Here is a 22911-nt window from a genome sequence, read left to right as displayed (position 1 = left end):
TTTTAATTTGTTGGAGAAAGCTAGAGAAGTCTTTATATCTGCGTCCAAGCATGGCAAGCTAAATCTTGTGCCCAACCAAGAGATGTCAGTCTATAGTCCAATGAAAGGAAATGCTGGATTAGTAAGTCTGCTTTTGACCTTGTCCTTACCTGTATGTTCCTCCCACTCCCTCAAGACATTCTTGCCTTGTCAGCCTTTCTCTTCGCTTTAAAAATGTATTCCGTTTTCATATTTAATGCATGTTTTTTTTTCTTCACCCCCTCTTTTTTCCTAAACTGGCCACAGAAGCAAAGCTATTTCTAGATGTAGCGACATGCCCTCTGGCTTTGATCCCCACCGTTTTCCTAAAAAACCATCAGCAAAGTAACTTGCAATCTCCCTCTCCGTCATTAGAGCTGATGACAAAGAGAAGGATGATGATGAGGACATGAAGGAAGATGATTAGGATGTGGACGATGATACGATGAGACAGAGGGCAGACGGGCGGGAAAGAAGAGATTCGGCCCTTGGCTTCTTGCTGTCTCTTCCAGTTGACTCTACACTGACACACACACACACACACACACACACACACACACACACACACACACACACACACACACACACACACACACACACACACACACACACACACACACACACACACACACACACACACACACACATACGCACACCCCTGCCAGGACTGCGCCACTGACTGTCTTCGGCCAGTTGGCGTCACTTCTTTTTTTGCCCACGGCTGCTGGGCATGTTTATCAGCCAATGTCAACTAGACACAAGACAACAGATCAACACTAAGGGAAGTCGGGGAGATCGCTCTTATGTAAACCTCACAATACATCGAAACAGATGGGGAGGGAGGAAAAATAGAGCAAAGCAAACAGTGAGATTAAGGGACTTTTAAGAATGTAACATGAAAGAGAAAGAGAGACAATTAGAGTGAAATGATAAGATATAACGAGGAGCGGAGCCAGCAGGGATGCTGACTCTTACTCCGTTCAGGAGGAGCTTAACAGGAAAAGTGATGGAGGTCAGAGGAGAGATGGCCTACTTTTACTAAATCTAACAGCGTGAAACACTGGGTCAGCTCTCTTTTCCGAAATCGTGTCTCGACTAAGCAAAATGACAAGACAGCTTGAGCTTTGCAGTCAGACATGTATTGACATCCAGGAGCTGACTTAAGACCGAACCATGAGCTGAATGGCAATATTGAACGCACTATAACGATTTAGGGTTTCTTATTTTGAAAGATGCTGCTTGTGGAGCATCATTTGAGGAAGGGTTGCAGTTTCTTGAGGCAGAAAACAGTCATGCTTATACTTATCCACTCACTAAACAATCATCTCCTGTTCTCTGTCCTCCCCGGGCTACTTTCACTAATGAATAAGAACTTTTGTGTTTCATCACAAGACAGAACAGATACATAACAGTACAAATAAAGATGTGAAGAAGTAATGTGTGCAAAGCAGCTAATGGTCAGGCACCATCATACCTAAAATATCTATTTATGCCCTGTTGCACCTCCAGGGCATTACGCACCCAGAGTGCAGTCTGTTAGTGGTTCCTGTTTTTATTAGGGTGGCAGACATTATGCAAACATTTAAGAGTAGGCTGAAGACCTTCCTTTTCAATAGAGCTTAGTTACAGCTGGTTTCAGATTACCCTATGTTTCTCCTCCTGGCTCCTACTGTACATGTTATAGTATTTCATTGTATTGTTTTTATTGTGTTTTATCTCACTTTATGTATTTGTATCTGTATTTTACATACTATCTTGCAATTTAAATATATATTTTAGCACTGTAATAGATGTATGTTGATCTGTACAGCCCACTGAGACAAATATGCTTTGTGACATTGGGCTATATTAATATGTATGATTTGATTTGACATACAAATCAACATTTTGTAGAGGCATATAGGAACTAAAGCTGTCAAATGGTGGCAGTGGAGTCAAATGTTTAAAAAATGTATGTACATTTTGCAACAAATTAAATCAATGTTGCAAGATATGTTTAATTTTTTTAGCGAATAGGCAGTGAAGTAAAAGTAACAACATATTTAAAGTAAGGTTCCTTCAAAAATATCTATGCAATGAGTACATCTGAATAGCAATGTTAAGTTTGAAAAACTAAAGTTAGCACTTTGAGGAAACTTCTTAAACACATTAGCCCCTAGGTGAGGAAATTAAACAAAGCATTGTGACTTTGTGCTTTCCTTTTGCCGTCAGAAAAACGAAATGTTGCTCTAATATTTGTATCCGTATACTGCTGTATCTGTGTATTTACAATAGGACATAGTGTGTTTCTGTTTGTGTTTGCTTACCTGCAGACACTGCAGACAAAGCACTTGGGGTGGTAGGTGCGTCCCAGAGCGGAGACCACCTCTCCCGTGATGAAGCTGTTGCAGCGGTCGCAGCGTGTGCCGTACAGACGCTGATAGTCTGCCGTACAGATGTACTCCCCCTTCTTCTGGAAGAAACCGGATCTCGCCAGATCACAGTTACACACTGTGGAGACAGTAGGTGAGAGAAAGTCAGGAGGACAGACAAAACACTTATCATGCACTAACTTGTGGATGTGTTCTTGAACGCAAATGAAAAGAAGACACAGCATTATCAAGTGTTTAACAAGTCATTTTTGTCTGTTTTCCCCATGTTGTGTCGCACTAGACTTGAGTGTTAAAGTATTTGTGCTGTGTGTACGTTCCTCTTTTTCACACATGACTGCTATGGAAGTTATTCCGCTCCAGACAGTGGTGAGCCAATTTACTCTGATGGGAATATAATGATATAATCAGCAGAATAGTCATTTTGTGCTAAACAACGTGAAGACGGAGACAAAACAACAGACCGCCAGTTCCCAGCATCCTCTGAACATTGTCTGCAGTCTCATTAAATGCCCATTTGGAAGGCTCCAACATCATTTGCTGTGAATGCACAAGGTGGGTGTGTATGTGTGTCTCTCTGCTGTGTATCCTAAGCAGAAAATGTATGCTACAACACTTTGCCCTGTAGCTGAGAGTACATTCCAGTGGGTGTAACAGTATAGCTAAAGAGCGTTTTTACAGCTCAGTGGATGGTGTGGCTGCTGGTCTCTAGTTTCTCCCGGCCTGTGCGGTTTACAACAGGAAGAGTTGACAGTTATTGGAACCTCAGGCTGGAAAAAGTACAATGACCTGACACACAGGGCACTGGTAAAGGTCACATGGTGTGTTAAACAAAATCAGATTTGTGCATGCATGCTCAAATGAAAAAGATCACCATTTTTCAAAATAAAATGTAGTAATTAAGATGTTTATGAAACTAGCATCAAGAAAACATAAATCTTCATCATGGTGAACTACGCACTCTATTTGAGCATAATATTCTTGACCCCATGAAGTAAACATGTAATTCTATGCAACCATCAGGTAATACATAGCTCAGCTGGTGAAAACCGAACCAGAGAACTGGGCTATAAAAACTATTTTCATATTGGCTAACCGTGGATTTACAACTTCTAACGTGATGCCTTTGGGCTCGGAAGACGTGTTCTAATGACATCGGTATAAACTATCTATACTGTATTTCTAAAGTATATCAACTGTCCAGTACAAACACTTATTAACATAGCTGTTTCCATGGTAAAGTCCCTTTTGGCAGTAGCAGTACACTGTCAAACCAGCTCCAGCTCCAGGATTAAAATGTTATTAAAACTTTGTTCAAAATTAAGTTAATTGGCTGCTAGCCTCATTTACATATTTACTGTACAGGAACAAGAGTATCATCAATATCCTCATGTAAATAAGCGTATTTCACAATATTTCAACGAATGCCAATTCCTGATCAAGATATGCGACAGAGAAGGTGGTCTAACTCTAAACACAGAGGCTCTCACCTAAATCATCCTTAAAACACGAATGGACTTTTGGGTTTCTCAGACATGCTCAGCAGATCCTAACTGTAGAAACCGTCAGATCCTCCTGATAAGCCTGCAGCTCATGTGAAACGGGCCATACATTGGAAACAAGATCAGAGGCATAGACGAGCAGCTACTGGAAGATCGAGCAGATGCTCAAGAACCAGACGGCAGAGACGAGTAACCTGACTACAGCTACTAGGAAAAAGCCCGAAGTACATTGAAGATTGGCAGCAGCGGAGCCCACACTGAACCTCGAATGACAGACGACTTAAAGAAGTATTTATTTGACCAAAGCTGAGTCTGTAATAAAGACTCAGCTTTGAGACGCCTCAACCCAACATCTTTCAATAAATTGGTATTTTATCTGACTGTAGTGGGCATTTTTCGAGAAATCACATCCAGCAACAATTACCAATGAAAACATATTCTGTTTCCACACAGGAGCCAAACCACTGACCATTCATATAGCAGGAAAAAAAGGAAATATAGTCTACGTGGAAAAAGTGCTATTTATGAGGTTAACAACTGACGGGGTTGAAACACACTGCCAGTCAATGGAGGTTGTACTGCAGTAAAAAAGCAGTTAACACTTCAAACTTAAAAATAAATCATTCTTGTTGTGGAATGAAGTACCTTGAATATCAACAACCTGTCAGCCCATGCTTTAAAGACTAAGAGCTGCTACTACAGGCTAAATGTGTCTCCCTATAGCCACCAGTTTCAGAGTATGCTGGCAGGCTGAGGGTTCACAGACACACAGACACAGACTGACACACACACCAGACATAAACCCTTCAAAGGGGCTCATTTAATCTCAAGCTGTTTATGAGTGGAGCGTATTGACTTAATGGTGTAATAAAAGATCAATGGGCCCTCACTTAAAAACAAAACAATCTTGGCTCCCACAGGAGGACGGGAACACATAAATCCATCCCCGATGAGATGGCATTGTGCGTCTGCAGATAGGATGATGAAATGGGACAGTGTGTGCGGTGCGATATGATGATGGATCTTTATCATCACGACAGGTCATTGGCATCAAGGCAAGGCGCCTGCAGAAGAAGGGCGGAATGAAGAAAAGGGGAAGTTTATGGGACACCAAAGTGAAGATTTGAAATAGCGTGTATAGAAATGTGTGTGTGTGTTTGAAAACCACATTTCCAAAACCACTGTAAAATGGCCTCAACCTTCAAAAATCATCCCTATGCATTTTAAACCAGACTATCTGAGGCTAAACACCAGAAACCCAAATCACAGGCTATGTGATGACTTCATGGAAAATGGGAATGGGAGAGTAAATATTTTCACATTGATTAAATGCTTTGTCATGGAAAACAAATCACTGTGACTTGAAATGGTCCATTGCATTAATTTGATAAAAAAATGTTTTAATTTTTAAACCCTAAATTCAGCATAATCATTTACTGTTTTGTTCCCTCTCATCCTCCCTCTCTCTCATTGAAAATGATTTGCTTTTCAATCTCCCCCAGAATGGTTTTCAAATGACTTGAATCTGCTCAATTAGCCTAATGCACCTCATTAGCATATGGACGCCTGACCAAATCACAGCCAGAAGACTGGATCTGCTCAGTCGTGATTGGATGGGCCGGCTGGATGGTTCACCTGTTCTGGCTAATCATTTGGTTTTCTTCTGACTGGACGATTGGCTGGATGCTTTGCAAAGAGCCTCCCCCTTCCACAGTTGCCATAGGAGACGTAAACCTTCCACAGTTGCCCTAGAGACAGCTAGGTCCCTGAGCCTGAATGATGTGGTGATGGTGGCGGCACATTTGTTTTTGTTGGTTGAACTGGTCGCTGTAAATACTAATGTCATTTGTGATGATGACTTCATACCAGTTTGAAACCTTCTGTGTTTGCAATATATTGAACTGACACTTTAAGTTTACCTCATTGGGACACAAACGAAATGATCCAATTGTCCAATAAGGTATGATTTGTTAATTTAACAAGTTACCAGCAATGATTCAAGATAAAGTTCTCAAATCTGGTTTTAATGCAACATAATTATATATTGAGATTTGAGAATTCACATGCAGTGAATTATATTACACAGAATGTCCCTTTTAACCAAAATGGTGATACAAGCATAGTCTTTATATCGAGGGACCATCTTAAAGTCCACCAATACACGCACACTTGCACACACACACTTTAAATAAATATTATAAGCAACTGTCCAAAGATTGAATCACACTTTTTTTCCTTCATGGGTAACTATTGGAAAATAGGAAAGAGTATTGGGGCCAAAGGAGATATTTCTTTTTAGATCTGACTAAAACGAATTATTTTTCTGAGGTTAACATCAGAATTCTGGTCATCCCCCCCAAAAAGGATCATTTGGTCCAAATTATATTCCGTAGATAAGTTGTAAATGCATTATCACGGTGCAAAAAGGGGAAGTTTTTATTTATTTGCAAGATACCTTGGTAGACTGAAAAGTGAAGGCAATATCTAGAATTGAGATGTTGCGTTTTAAAACATCTAGATTCTAGAGCTTTTAACATTCTTCCAACCTCTCGACATGAGACTCCTATTTTGAAAGCTTATTTGCAAGAAGGTCCTCAGCTTCTCTTATTTTTGGCCCTAACCATTAAGCAGAAGTTTCAAACGTCTCCTTCTACATGTTGCCAGCTGAGTGGGTGGAGTTGGGTCAGAGCTTGGTGTCTCCACTGCCACAGAGACGTGGCTTAGCTTGGATCTGAGATAAAAGGCTTTGGTTACAGCCGCACAACCAGCACCACATGGCGTGGACACCCACTCATAAAAACAACAGCCTAATACAATCAACATACTGCACAACCAGCCTGTCACATTGTGCTCTGAATGGCCTTGGGGGATTTATACTGTTGTTACTCATGGGAAAACACACACAGTTTGAGTGGGAAATCATAATAATGTAGAATTCCCAAGTTAATTACATTTTAGTTTTCTATATATTATTATTGGAGACATGGTAAAATGTATTATCAATTAGCTTCTTCACCAGAAAATACTGAACTTTGCAAGACAAAACTACATCAAAGACTTAATCTATTTGAACATTTTATGATCTTTACCTGAATGGCACTCTAATGAGGAAACCTAAAAAATGCTGCTTCTCTTTTTCATATTGCTCTTTTTTGGCAACGCTAGAAGTTAGCATCAAGAGGATACGTCTAGTGATTAGAGGTTAGCATGTAAGCCACTGTCTGCAGCTGTGGTCATTAGAACCGCACTGATTAGGCACCCACAGGGGGTCCGCGTGATTGGGTATTTATCTCCAGCCAACAGACGCAATTAAAATTCCCTTCTGAAAGTCGGCACAGGCCGGAACCCCAAAATAGTGCTGACAACCCCGCCTTTCTCCCTTCCCTTTCTCTGTCTTTCCGTTTCAAGACTGCTTTCAAATCTTTGTGGCTCTGAGCACAAGGTCTCCACTTTATCTCAATTTGCACCCTTTTTTCTCACCACAGGACTGAACCTCTATGCAACTCTCCACTTCTCTCCTTTTCCTCCCTATTTGTCTTCTCCCTGACCTTACTATTCTACTATTGGGTCTTCATAATATGCTATTAAGTTAATGAACATGCTTTACCATGAAGTAGCATCACCCACATTTTATGCAAATTTTCAAATAATAGGGGCATTCACGGATAGCAGAGAGGAGTGTATGTAATGGGGCAGTGACAAGTCCCAGCAGGGGAGACTCGCACCTTCACCCCCACATCTCTGCTACCGACGTGGGGCCCAGGCTCCTCCGCCCTCCCCCTGTCCCCCTGGATCTGAGCCCCCGCTGACAGGAGGAAACACTTCAAGAGTAAATTATGTGTTTTCTCAAGTTGTGCCAAATCACAGGGGGTAGAGGAGGTGGTCAGAGACAGGAAGAGGAGCGAAACAAAAGTCTAAAAAGCACACTAGCAGCTCTGTGAGTGAGGCTGTACTCCGGCATGGGGCTTTCAGCTAAATGATAAAGTCACGCTAACATTTATATGTCTAGACTCTAGAGGGTATAGCATTAATCATGCCTTTATCCAAGTAAGGCTCACTAAAGTTAATGCGATCCTCTGGGAAACATTCATGTCTGTACTAATTTTTATGAAAAGCTATTCAATAATGGTTAAGACACTTTGCTCTGTTCTCAAATGTGCTAGTGATTCTATAGAGGGCAGGGATCACTAAAGTCATTAGGATTCATCTTCTGGGAACAATTATTATGGCCTAAAATGTTGTTTCAATTTACCAATTGTATATTTTACAGAATTAGTAAAAACATTTGCCATCTTTAATAACTGTAATATATACCGGGCTGCTAAATCCTAAGAACTGCTACAGGATTTGATTTGTAGATTTGATTTGTTTTTGATCTGTATTTTTGAAAATTATGTAACTTTTTTAGTTATTATCTTTTTTTAGCATATTGTTTATTATATTATAACTTAGTACTTTTTTTTAGCATATTGTTTATTATATTATAACGTAGTACTTTTTTTAACGCATGTAAGATATGCAACACTAAGCTGTCTGTGGCTCTTTCCTGCTGTAACGCTGCAAATGTCCCCTGTGGGACTAAAGGTATTCTGATTCTGATTCTGCTGGTGCTGGCACTAAGGACATAACCTGGAAAGTCATCAAGGTTCATCTTCTGGAGACCTCGAATATCTGTAATTCATTGCATGTCAACTTAAATTATTTTAAGGATGTTGGACAAAAATGGTCAAAAAGGGGAAAAGTGAAACTACAGTATCTCTTGAGTCAGCAGGATTCATCATTTGGAGACTGCGACTGTATGAAGAAGTCATAACAATCCATCCAATCGTTGTTGACATATTTCAATCTGGACCAAAGTGGCAGGGTCTCTGACTGACATTAACATCCTTTAGAGCCATGCCTTCTGCATGTGTTGCTATCAAAAAGAAAATCAGTACAGAAAACAGATGCAGAAAACATCAATGACAGTTTTCCATTACTGTACCGCTGCTGCGACAGGATACACATAATACCCACAGAAACAGAAAGAGAGTCAGCTTCAGGCTAAAGCACAGAGAAATCATGCATGAGTGACAAGGTTCCCCCTAGCATGTGGCGGCTGTAGTTGATGGAGACAGATGGTTGCTCAGTGGAGTCCCTTCATACCAGCAGACCAACTCCCAGCTTGTAACCCTCTGAGGGCTGATGAGACACTCAGCTGAGGGAACATATGTGTGAATGAGATCTCACACACACACACACACACACACACACACACACACACACACACACACACACACACACACAGGGATAACCAAACTACTGGGGGAAATTGACAAGTAATACAAAAGCTCTACAGGTCCTGCTCTATGTACAGATGTACTGCTTTGCTCGCTTAATGATCCTCTTTATCATACAGAAATCCCTCCTTTACTTCACTGACACTCTTAAGCCGCTCCACCTTACCGTGTTAGACACACACTGTCAACCAGACACTCTCACACACACACGCACTAAAAGACAATAGGGAGGCTGTGAGTGTGTGCCACTCCCTCAGGAGGGTGAGCGTTTGAGAGAGACAAGCGAGGAATAATCCCTGTCATCTCCCTCCGATCCTGGAGAGTCGTCGGGGAAAAGCGCCGCTGCCTGCCGAGCTCCCTTCCCTCTCCACCGGAATCTCTCCCTAGCAACCAGACATTGGCGTGGTGATTGGACCAGCATGCCAGCGGTTGCTATAGCTACAGGAAGCTCCCCTTCCCAGTAACCCCCCACTTTTTGCCTGTGCTGTGTGTCTCTTTTTCTACAACCTCTCTTTCTTCTTTCTCTTTATTCCTCTTGATGTTTGTCTCTTCCTCTCCTCAGCTATATTTTTCTCTCTATATGGTCCCTGGCCGTCAGAGAACAGAAGTGCAGTACAGTGGGTCGATGTTATTACCACAGAGGTTGAGTGATGGGGGCTAATGGCATCCAAAGGAAGGCTGAACTGACTGAAAAGGGTCTGCAGAGAAAAAGACAAATACGCTGCAATTTCACAAGAGCCCTGCTGAGAATACCAGCAAAGAAATGGAGCATTAGTGGAGCAGTCAAGTATTTATGTGGCCTGTCTGTGTAAATCTGCTATTCCCTTTAGCGCTGTTTTATGAGAACAATCTGTTTTGTTTCCGAGAATAAATAACTACTGGGAGCAGCTTGGCAGTTCATGTGCGAATGTGTCTGTGTTTGCATCCGTTTCTGTCAGCTGTTGTATATTTGTTTTTGTGCCTCTGCGCTTTCTGTTAGCATGTGAGTTAGCTGCACGCGCACATTTCGCTTTGGCGGGTGATTTATGGCGTGTGTAAGATTTGCGCTCGTGCCACTGACAGGCCCCGCTGTTTCTATTGGAATCCAAAAGTGCCAATTATGCTTCAGAGATGGGATACATGTGGTCACTATGTCATTAGGCCAGAATGCACCATTCAGCCCGTCTGCCGGTAATACAACACCACATTATCCATACAGTACAGCCCGCTGCTACACCGAGAAGTGCTACAGGATACACATAATACCCACAGACATATACACACACACCCACTGCCTTTTCTATGTCTGGAGTTGATGCATCAATCTGTGAGCTGGCTCCAGCATTTTCCACAGTCTCCTTTTTTGAGCTGATTGCGTGGCTGCCTCTTGGTGCTATAATCAGCTGCTGTATAATGGGTTCAAATGAGAGGTTAAACACACATGATGAGTGATCTGTTCTTCTTCTGACTAATGCATGAGAGAGGCATTATGGTAATGTGTCAGGAGGAAGGCACTGTGGCTTGATAAAGTGTAGGGAAAGGCAGAGGGAGGGTAAAATGATGGATGGGATGGATTGATTAATTTCTGTCTCTTAAATTGAATGCGTGTGCTCGTAAACTATGAGTGTGTCTGCCTGTTTAAGACTATGTGGTTGTGATGTATTCAGTATAATGTAGTTTAGGAATAGTCAGCCCTTTGGTGGGGAAAAGAGGCAGAAAAAAAGTTGAAGGAGGAAAAAAGGCGGAAAGATTTCATGTCATGGTTTTCCAGTGTAAATGAATAGACTGAGGGACACACAATATCATTGGTCAAGGTCAATAACATGAGTACGGAGTCCCTGGAGAGGAAAAAAAGACCAGCAAAGAACTAAATCAAATGTGAAAACACACCCCACTCACATAGTTCATAAACACGCCCGACAGATAAGGCAATTGGCAGCCTACAGTGGATTGTCACTCTGGCACAATGGTATAATACAGTTTAGCCATTAGCCTCTAAATCGCACGCCCCGCATGCCAATGTCATCCCTTCCCAAGATGAGAAATTGATTTCATGCCTGTGTGACTGTCATCAGGAAAGAAAGGGAGAAAGCGAGGAAAGAAAGGAAGAGAGAGAAAAACTGAGAGAAAAATCAACAGAGGGAATATAGAAATGCGATCTTAAATACTTCTGCAACACTCACAAGCAGTCAACCACAGAAAATATACACAGGGACTAATGAATAGCAGAGAATAGAAATACAGACAACACAACATAGATATGAAGTTCAAAAGAACATGTTTGAGTGTGTGAGGGGGGTGAACAATAACGCTGAACAATAAAGCTTTAGGAAACTGCTGGCTCTGCAGAGGCCTATACAGGAGAGCTCTTATATACAGGGATGTGGCAGAGTCAGGCTGCACAATAGTGCCCCATTGCCTCATGGGACGAGGAGAGCTTTCTGGAACATGAGAGTGGAGGGCTGTCTGATGGGTGTATTAACATGATACTCATCAATGACAGTTTTCCATTACTGTACCGCTGCTGCGAGTTGAGAGGGAAATGAAAAAGAAGAGGAGCAAGTGGGAATCAGATTGGTATTACACTCAAGAGATGATGTAATGTGTAGGCTACCCAAACAGCACCCTCACTCCCCCCTCTTCTTCTCTTTTCGGCTCGCTTCCTGTGTTCACCCCCCTTTTTCTCTGGGGCACAGAATAGAGTCTCCCGATTGGTTAATAGCGCCACAGAGATGCTGAGAATATCCACCAACCAGGGCCTGGGTGCCCCTTCACACGGTTACCACAGCAACCCCTCACAACCACAGCGAGCGAGCGTACATGCATGTATAGATGTGTTTTCATATGTGTGTGTGTGTGATGGCTACACGTAGGGAACTTGTAACAACAGCCCTCCAATGAGTAGCCTTCAGTTATCTACTGTGTACTGAGCTCATACAGTAAATAAACAGGGGAGTGAAAGAATTAGTGAGGTCTGCGTAAACATATACAACAGTCTATGAACTATAAAATACATTTTAAATGAATATGTAAAAAAAAGATCATAAACACATGCATTTAAAATTAATATGTAAAGAGTCAAGACACTTTAAAATGCACCCTATTAAGGTAAATATGAAACTGCTATTATACTGAAATCCTTTTAATGACTATTAAATGTTAAATTGGTGATGACAACATGATGCAAAATACACAATTGAAGCTTTCGGGTTTATCATTTAAGTCAGATTTTACGTATGTGCCAAATCTGGCCTATTTTAAGTAATGTAAAGGGGCCTGTTGTATACTGCATTTCTCACAAATGTTCTATTTAACATTCTGTAGAGCCTTATACAAGTAAGCCACTGTGACATAATGTCAACATAACTCAGTTGAGTCCATAAGAAATATAATGGCTGATGAACAAAGTGGAGAGAGATTTGTGTCAGGTGTCCATTAAACCAGATTATCCTATAATTATGCAAAAACAGCTGTGATTAGATGAATGCAAAGTACACATTTACTTAAAATTCTAGTTTCTTATTTTAAAGTAATTTCCAGATGACTAAAACTAACGATGGTCTTTTCTTTGGAAATAGCATTATTAACATAAAAATAGGTACAGTAGCTCAGGGCTGTGCAGCAGCACGACAAATACAATTTCTCGGTTCTGTGAGTTCTGATTAAAACATGCACAAATGCTTGGCTGTCATAAACCCCTTTTAGACCTCCAATTCACTCCGCAAATGTAGAGAGGTTGTTTTTCCAATCTTGCTAAGCCAAAGAATAAGAAAAACGACACTCTTTTTAAATGTTTCACTTCCAGTCATCCCAACCGCTTGCAGCATGAAACTCCAGGAAAACATTTTGCCTGTGCGGTCGAGCCAAATAGGACTTTGAAAAAGATTAAGTTATCATGGGTGTTAAGTCTGCAGAATTTGATCGTCTATAATATAGACCAGTGGTTCTCAAATGGGGGTACGCGGACCCCTAGGGGTACGTTGGAGTACTGCAGGGGGTACGTGAGATGTATTTTATGTTAATGAGAAAGAAAACAACATAAGTAATGCATTTAAACAAACTACTAATAGTAGATTAACTACTCTATTCAAAAGTTTACAGAAATAAAATGGGAAAAGTAAACGGGGTGCTCTCTTTTCCTCTCCCTCTCCTGCTCTCCTCAGGTTCAGTCTCGTGCAGCTCGCTGAACCTGTAATGAGTGACCCGACAGTAAAGAATACATATATGTATAACTAGTTAAGCTAGTTCTAGAGCAGATCAACTAGCTAAGTGTGTTAGGTCTAACTCTTAGTGTATTTTGCTCCACTCAACGGTCCGTCACAGCGGCGGAGCTGTGATCATGCAGAGCTGCATGTTCTCCGTCAGCAGCAGCTGATCTGATCTCTGATCTCTCTCTCTAGCGTCCGGTTAGACTTCACTCACGTTTATGTCCAAATCTATCAGATCTAGCTAGTTCTAGATAATGATATGACTGCCTGCTTATCAAAGGACCTAAACAATAAGCGTTGCTTGGCAACGGTGTGTGGCCGCAAAGTATAGCGCAGCATTATGCATATGTTTATATGAGGGGTCAAAATCCCTTGCTCATAAAATGCTCATATATTTTTTCTCTTCATTCCCCACGCCCCAAAATAAATAAATAAATAGATATACCAATTTTAGGAAAAGTAAGGAAGTTTGAGCAGTGTGGGTTTTATATGAACAGAGTTACACATATTTCAAAACGTGAAGTGTAATAACTGCAGTTTGCCTCCCTGTCAGAATGACAAAGATCCTCAGCGAAGCTCAAGCCCATGTTTCTCACTACATTGTACAACTTATTAAAAAGATCAGTTCAATGCAACTAATGTTGTCTGAGTGTTATTGCTTGATGTTAAAATTGGTTTTCCATGAATTTAGTGATGGATTGTAAACATTTGAAATGTAGCATTTAAGTGTTTCTCAGTTACAAGGTTGTTGTTTTAATAAATCAGACACCGATGGTGCAGCGCTGTGCTGTACCTCTTTATAAGCATTTTTTCCTCAACAAATTGTGTTTGCGCTGATCAGGGGGTACTTGGCCGAATTTTTTTTCAAAGGGGGTACATTATTGAAAAAAGTTTGAGAACCACTGATATAGACGATCAAAAAAGATATAGACTCTATATATTTTTCTAATACGAAAAATATATAGTCCTAGGTTTGTATTTCCTAAAATGCCAAACTATTCCCTTAAACAGATATGAAAAAACATATTTAAAAGAAAATTAGACACAAACATAGTACTCTCCCAGTTGTAAAAGGATGTGAGGATGTCACAATTATGTCTGTTATAGGTCACCAATGCTCACCTGTAGCAGTGCAAAGCTCATTAACACATTTGTATTCGAGCACAGTGTGCTGAAGGAAAATCCTCTCAAAGTTGGCAGTGCACTATCAAGCTAACTTAGCAGGAGACTAAGTCCCCTGCAAGGCACCTCTGATCCATTCCAATCCCCACCATGGGCTAATAGTAGCACTCAGCATGTACACTAGGAGATGGATGAAGACAGAGTGTGTCTGGGTGTGTGTACGGGAGGTAAGGATGTGATCAAGACAGATTGATTTGTCACTAGTCTACTGGTGTCTGAAACTCTACTTTACTGTAACGACAATTATTACCAGGACCACTAATTCCTGGAGACAGACAGAACCTGTCTGTGTGATCACTATGGCTGCACTTGCTGTGTGGTGCTGATGTGGATCATGTTACTATGTCTTACCGGTGCAGGTGAAACACTTGACGTGGAAGTGAGTGTCTTGTACTCGCACCACCTCTCCTTTGCATACTTCCCGACATCGCTGGCACCGGATGGGTCCAGAACTTCGTTCACCACCTGGAGAGCCTTGGTGATAAGCTGCCGAAAAAAGAAAAACAAAAATGTATTATATTGTATTTATTTGATCAACTGTAAAACTTTGCAAACCCTTTTAAAGCATAGGTTATTTCTGATAGTGGTGGCACAAAGCATAGTTCTCAGTTTCATGTGTCAACAGTTGATTCTGCTAGCTGAAATGACAAATGTCGCCTAAATAAACAGCTAGCTAATTAAGCTAACGTTAGATCTACAGGTTGATTTGAAGTTGAGTAAAAATAAATAATGGTCTTAAATGTGCACTTGATGGGAACATACAGTAGGCCTACATATAAATTATATTTTGTCATAAGCTATAGCTGGCAGGTCGCAGTTAAAAAAGTGAATATCCTCATTGGAGAGCTATTAGCTTTAGCCTTCTACTGTAGGAAGCTAGTCATGCTTAATACAATGTTTAATAAGTTCTTCACACTTTTGCTCTCTTATTTTTGGTAATGGAAAGAGTTGCATTACTGTAATATGATTAATTACTGTGATAGTAAAGATTGATAGTAAAGCTAACTAGCGCCGCATGTACACACACCGTCTCAACATGCATATAATTTGAAACATGGACAGGCACGCACTTCAATATGGTTGCTATGCTATGAATGGACAATCATACTACCAACAGCTTTACCTCAACTTAGGTCACAAGTGAACCATGTAAAAATAATTGGACGATCCAATAGCCTGAAACCCTTCTTGCCTACTAATGAAATTAGATACTGCATTGTCAATCACAGATGTAACCCCAACAAACCGTAATCAACATTTCAATTTTTCTAGCCACACGAATGTACTGTCAACTATAACAGATACAAATGTTTCATCCACTCTAATTGATATTAAGTGGACAGCGTTTTCATTCAAAAGCATTATCGATTTCAGCATTAAGCTCAACAAAACTGCATTTCATATCAGAGCTTTTTCCACTGTATGCAGCAATCCATCACCAGACTCTCTCTGAGACTGAGTACACTATACTGTGCAGTTCACACAATAATATCAGTGTAGCTTATGTCAACACTCGTTCTAAAGCTGCGAGGTCTGACACCTAAGCCGGGTAAGCTCCAGGCTTTCTCTCCCACTGTCTTTATTTTTCACATATTCATACTGGCTGACACGCACTCACACCCGTGCACACACACATACACGCGCACACACGCCCACACACATACACACTGCTGTGTCAGGTTGGAAAGTGGATGGATCCCCTTACCTCATTATGCCTCAGCTTACATGCCCGACGTCTGCAAGCCTGGTAGCTATATCACATTGTCAGGAAAGCTGGTTCTTACTTTGAGAGCCTTAACAGTCATTAAATAAACCCTCTCACAAGCAAAACGGTCAAAATCATAGAATAATTTGATTTTAAGTTAATACTATTTCTTGTGCTGTCAGGGGCTATTTAAAGGTTCTTCTTTATAAACAGATTGTTTATTCACAAGCACAGACAACCAGACTTTCAATACTAAGCCTGCACCAGAACAGCTGTGTTCAAAGTCTCTCATTTTGCTCCATCTTCCTTAAGTAGCATCTGAGTGGTCCTACAGTTTGTGGGAAGGGCATAATGGCAGGGTAACCAGCAGGCATTACTGTCTACCTGAGAAGCTGCCTGAAGGACTTTGCTGCTTCAGTCAGAGCAGCATCAGCATATGGGCTGGCGTGACAGACACACTGATTCCATTTCACTGGATGAATCCTGAAGGACTCGCAGCACTTAAAAAGTCTAACAGCCTTGCATGCTTCAAAGCCTGAGCACCGCTTGCAAGCTCCAAGTTTGACAACATTGAATGCATAGTTTGTGTACGAAGTGCGAGGGTATACATTCATGGGTGCATGACAGAGTGAATGCATTACTCAAGTTTATTTTCCTTCTTGGGACAGGAGTGTGGGCACTGGAAATATGCAATCATTCCCACTCCCAATCTCCCACACTCAAGTCTCTGTTAGTTCATTGTTTTCCTCACAATGCTGGCAGCACCACTGGGACAGAGAACCCTGCCTGATAAGTGCCCAGCCGCTGGTTTAAATAATGACACTCCTTTGAAAGTGGGTTTTTGTATATGTGCGTGCGTGTGACCAGGAAAAGGTCTTTTTGGTCGTAAAACCAAATGAGCAACACTGATCCCATCAGGTGTGTACGAGAGATAATGCGAGTACATGTGCCAACTCCACTGGAAATACACAGGATATTTGTTTACAATGCTGACCTTCTGAAATATGGCCAAAACAAACCTCTGGCTCAGCATAACCTCCTCTGCTTTCGCCTAAGCCAGGTAATCAAAACAATACCTACATTAAACAGACAGAGGGGTGGCAAATAGCAGAGATTCCTTCACATTTATGACAATTATTTACTAAAGAAGATCACTTGTGGAACTTGTTTAATGTGCATGCCAACAGGCTCCACCTACGCAGAGCATCCAGGTACACAATCAGCTCAGGAGCTGACGTATTACATGTCTAATTGTGTCAGGGTGGTTCATTCTCATAGAACACAGCAGGCTCTCTTTCTAAACCCATTAGAGATCTCTCAAACAGCCCTCCATCCTCTCCCATGCTGAGGTGTTGTGAGTCAGCCTTCTAATTATAGTCACTGGACTACAGGTGTAATCCAATGATCTCAAATCAGTGGCGACTGCTCTGGGAATAACAGCCGACAGGTGATAAAAACCGTGCCAGGGTCGGTAAGGTCGACAGCATCTCCAGGGACACAGAGAGGCTGCTGCTATTTCTGCCCCTGACCTGACAGCCCCGGGGAAGCGCATGCTGGGACCTCAGTCACAAGGGATGCTGGGAGATCAGCGGTGAAGAGTGAGCGGAGCGAAGACTGGGTTAACGAATCAAAGAGAAGCCAAATAAAGTCGATTCCGGATCAATCATATGAGGAGATGTGTTTTTTTACTTTTTTAAACTTTAAAAAGTTTTCAACTACACGAATATCTTCGAGGGAAAAAACAATTCCCACAATACATTTTTTTTTGTCATCAAACCATCCACAACCTGCAATGCTTAAAGCTGAGGCCAATCCAGATGTAAACCAGTGGGTAGCTAATGGCAACATAACCCTCCTGTTGTCTTCGGGTCAAATCTGACCAATTTACTACTTTCATCAATTATAACTTTTTTGTTTTACATTCGATTGCATTAAGGCTTTATGATATCCTTCACAGTAGACATTTGAACATATACAATTGCTGATCACCACTTTCATTGCATTTTGGATGATTAAGTCAATGTGTAACTAGCTAAAATTGTGTTTTTGGTACACTTACTACACAGAAAACAAAGCAACACCACACCTTTAATTCAGGTGTCTCCATGCCATCCCCCATCCCCTCTCTTTACCCCCCTTTATCGCTGTCAGGACCTTGGTAAGCATCAGAGCAGCGATGGTGTCCAGTGGTATCACAAACATACTGTCACTGTGTGGAGAGGGAGAAAGGTCAGAATGCTGCTGACAGCCTGAATGATCACTCAATCCCAACAGAGGCCAAGGTCATGGAGACAGCAACCTTGAGGACGACATCTACAATAAAGCCACAATGGTTGAGCTGGTCTTCATTTTATTATATTCATTTATCATTTTAGAAAGAGCTAAAGGCCTGCGGATTAAATATAATCTGAATGTTTCCATAAAGTTTCCTTCCCGCAAGGGCTTTAACTGTTCTACACAAATCCAACAGAATACCAGTGAATAACCATAATGACAGGGCAAATGATCAAGAAAAACAGGAGCCTGATTTGATGTGGAATTGGAAATATATACCAGTTGTACGTGACTGTTTGCTATGAATATTCATGTGTGCACCCCAGCATCTGTGTTTGCATCTGTGCTTCTTTTTCTCCCACCTTTGTTCTCTGTGTTATTGAACTAAGGCGTCTGGCAGGAGGAGTGATCAATGGGGTTTGGCTCTGGTTCGGACTGCTCACCAGATGAGGCAGAAGAGCAGGAATCATATATGATACCACCCTCTTCATGTCTACCCTTGTTCTGGCTCACTCCTCCCATAAAACAGCAAAAACACAACCGACATTGAATCAGCACATGGGGTATCCATCATTTGAGCTAGCACTGTCCCGTGTATCTATACATGTATTTATATGTTCCCTTCTTTAAGTGGAGCATAGAGAGGACACTGTCTGTCAGTGCATTTACCATTAGTTCCATTTGGACACTTTGGTACATTTATACTACCCCGCGGATCATTTCCCATCATTTTGTGGGATCTGACATTTAGACTTTCAGCATCATAAATTCTCCTTTCACCAAACGCATTGATCCATGAAATGGTATCTGGAAATGCTCGATTTCAATAGACTTTGCCAAACAACTTGGAGAATGAATCCTTGCGCCAAGCGTGATGTACCACCTTTTTTTATAGCCAAAATCGAGTGAAGGCAATACTTTGAAAGACTACAATGAGTTCACGTTCTAGCATGGAGTTTTAGAGCTGTTCCTAATTAACACTAAACACATCGTGCAGCTAAGGCTAAAATGAAGAGTGCCATTGTTTTGCAGGTATTTGGTCATTTAATCATGTTGGCGCTAGATGAAAATTCAGTGAGGCACAGTCTTCACGATGCACTACATAACACGTCAAAGGTCACCAAAGTCATAAAGATTTATCCTCTGGGTGCAATGCTTGTAGAAAATTGCATGGCCATCCAATCAGCCGTTGTTGAGATATTTCTGTCTGGAGCAAAGTGGTAAACTAATCGCTGCTAGCGTGGCTAAGAAAACTAAACATGAAACTACATTGTTGATTTCCATTCTCATCAAGCATTCAAACCATATGTCTTAATCATTAGGTTGCATGAGACGCAGACGCGCTTTTGGAAGTCAAGACACCCAAATGGGAATGCCTTTTTGAAGTATTTTAACTCTGTATAGAGGAAGGGAGGGAAGGAGGGAGGTGTCAGTCTATGATGTACGGCTCTGCAGACTGCCTCAGGTCCCTGAGCTCAATGATCACTGTATTGATCAACACGTGTTTTACTTTTATCGCTCCCCTGACACACACTACTGTACATACACTGCATTCAGAAACTGGTCCTTACTCTGTGGGAACATTTCTTATTGTGTATAAAAAACCAAGGTCATTCCCACCAGAAACTAACCTTCTACACCCACAGTCCTTCCTGGAGTGCCAGCCAGGCAGAAAATAGGGGTCTGACCCGACACACACACACACACACACACAAACATTCACACAAAACCCAGTGACCATGATAGAGATAGAAGGCCATGAAGATGAAGACAGACAGTCAGAGCTGTGTGCAATTACTCCGCGTGTGTCCCCTGGGCTCCAATGCAGCGGAAAACGCTGCACACAGAACAGCCTAACAGGCCCGTTCACGTCTGAAAACTGTGTTGAGAGAGGAGGGGAGCATATGTTTGACTGGCTGGAGGGGTGGGAGTCAAGGAGAGGAGAGGGTCTTTCCTCAGCTCTGACGCCTGCTGTGTTTTCATGCCTGAAGTCAGACACTTGTCACCCCATCCTCTGCCTACTGTGACAATGCCGTCACACAGCTCAATGCAGACATACACAGGTTCCCACAAAACTCACATACAGGTTGACATGTTGCTGATGTGTGTGTTTGCGTGGATTTCCTGTTTAGGCACATGCTTTTAAATCAGGAGAACTTGTGACAGCTCTCCACATGCCGCCTGCATGCGCTCCTCCCCCTCCTGTGTCAGCTGAGAGAATGCATTTTGAAGCTTAACAAAATAATTTTACACATTTTCTGTAGGAGGGTAAGCGAGGAGCTGCGTCACCACTCGTGGGTCACGCACGGCACGGGGGCTGGCAGTCTCTGTACCACAGGGTTAAGAGCACTGGATAAATAATGGAGTGGCACACAATGACAGACTAGATTATGAATTATGCAGTGATACCTCGCTCATCCTGAAGACACTGAGGACAGGAGAGGGAAGACAGGAAGCACATGACACAAGAAGTTAACCAAGCACCGGGTGCACCTCAAATACAACTGCCATAACTGTCATCAACGGGACTCTTTAAAACGTCTTACAAGCCTTGTGAATCCAACGATGACTTGTAAACAATAAAGTGGAGCCACAAAAGCACATGCTCACACAGCTGACCATCATAGGCCTACAGGGGAAAGCCCTGATTCAGCAAACAGAGGATAAGGGTCACAGTCAGCTGATGCAAGGTCAGGTCAGCATCATGGCAGGCCCCGGGCCGGTTTAGGGTAATTATGACAGGATGTCAGGCTTATTTGGCATGCGCTGAATCACAGTGAACCATGAGACCCACATCAGAAAGCCCCAGGAATCTAGGTGTTTTTCCTCGAGCAGCGAATGTGTTAGAAGACAGGTGGACTTTTATGAAGAGGGGACAGCTGTAGACTGGTCCCTGCTAGAGAGGTCAAATGTACTGCTGATGGTGGCAAAGAGGCAGGGAAGAAGATGAAAGTGGAGGGGAGCAGACATTGGGAGGGACCGAGCAACAGCTGTTAGGTAGATGAAGAATCCCAAAAATGCTCTTCTATGAATGAACTCTCGGCAAATGCTACTTTGACCTCCAGATATATTTAGCTCCCCTGTCCACTCTAAACCAGCCCAGTCTTTATCATGGGGCTTGATACACACACTATAAATAGAAGCACGATTCACACCAATTTTATATTATAAATATTATTATTAGTAGTATTATTTTCTTGAATATGCAAATCTCAACTAAGTATGGCCATTCATTCGATTATTATGCTTTAATGAGGTGAAATTGAATCACATGGCTTGAAATTGATTTCAACATTTTAAATTGCCACTTTCTTTAGAGTCGTGGAAATATAGGCAATTATTGTTCAATGTTAGTTTCACACGTTGCTGGTCCATGCGCTGAGAGTGGAGAGATGAAGCGCGCAGGAATGGACTTACCACTGGAACTCATGATGCTCAATGTTGTTCTTATCTCAAACAAATCGTCTCCGTCGATGATAATCCCATAAAGCAAGAGGGAATCTTCTCGGAGCAGTTCACTCCTTCCAAATTATGTAATTAAAAATGAACATCAAAGTGAACGTAAATGATGATGCTCTCTCACTCTCACAACACTGCTTCCAGTGTAATTTCTGACAAGGTGGACAGATAGATAATAAGAAAAGAAAAATAACGCGAGGATATTTCCAGTGCTTTTAAAATCCAAAATGAGGCTCCTGTTGTTTCTGTGTGTTTTGTTTTTAAAGACAAACAGACGCCAGTTAAAACACAATGCTGCTCAGTCGGATTCCACCTTCACATTTGCGCTCCTTGCTGTTTCCAGCTCCGCCGCGCTGCACTGCTGTCACCGCGCGCGCCTCTCACTCTGCACTCACACTCAGAGGGCAGCTTCCGGTCTGCACTTTCAAAATAAAAATCATCAAGGGAGTTTCTTGACTGTGACAGAAGAAACATTGATAGACTTTTTATATGTCTATTGGTTCAGATTTGACTTACTACTAGTCGAATTAACTTCCTTTAATGTGTTAATTGTTCGGTATTGTTGTCAGAGTAATTGGCCCATTCTTTTGAAAATCCAGAAAACAACCAATTAAAACACGTGATTTGAGAAGACCGTGATAACTATTTGAATAGCTGTAAAGGGCTTAAAGAGCTTTCCTTATCTACACATTTATTCAATTTGTTTGAATGTATCTTTTAATGATCAGTTTCAGGAGTAATGAAGCATCAGGGGTCAACCAAATGATCAAAACCTTACCCTTTAAAAAACCTTAATTTCAAAATGTCTTAAACATAAAATTAGGTAGATATTTTTAAGACTTAAGAAAAGCATTTACCCAAATGGGAATACAGGAGAAGGCAACATTATTGTGGAGGAATACATCCACAGGTGTTCATTGCATAATTAGCCCACAG

The 22911-nt window shown here is 41.6% G+C and overlaps 1 protein-coding gene across 7 annotated transcripts in view; it reads right to left on the bottom strand.

Annotated features, from left to right (window-relative positions):
- Positions 1–22320, bottom strand: part of ablim3 (actin binding LIM protein family, member 3) — a 48218-nt gene extending 25898 nt beyond the window's left edge. For all 7 annotated transcript variants that reach the window (XM_034214955.1, XM_034214956.1, XM_034214957.1 and 4 more), the window contains exons 1-3: positions 21934–22320; positions 14889–15023; positions 2325–2508 (exon numbers count right to left, since the gene is read on the bottom strand). In XM_034214955.1, the coding sequence (XP_034070846.1) occupies positions 2325–2508; positions 14889–15023; positions 21934–21946 (332 nt within the window). In that variant the 5' untranslated portion in view covers positions 21947–22320. The remainder of the gene's footprint in view (positions 1–2324; positions 2509–14888; positions 15024–21933) is intronic.
- Positions 22321–22911: the final 591 nt, after the last annotated feature.

This window comes from Gymnodraco acuticeps, unplaced genomic scaffold, assembly GCF_902827175.1.
Source record: "Gymnodraco acuticeps unplaced genomic scaffold, fGymAcu1.1, whole genome shotgun sequence".
Classification (NCBI taxonomy): domain Eukaryota; kingdom Metazoa; phylum Chordata; class Actinopteri; order Perciformes; family Bathydraconidae; genus Gymnodraco; species Gymnodraco acuticeps.
This window is presented reverse-complemented; position numbering and strand designations above follow the sequence as displayed.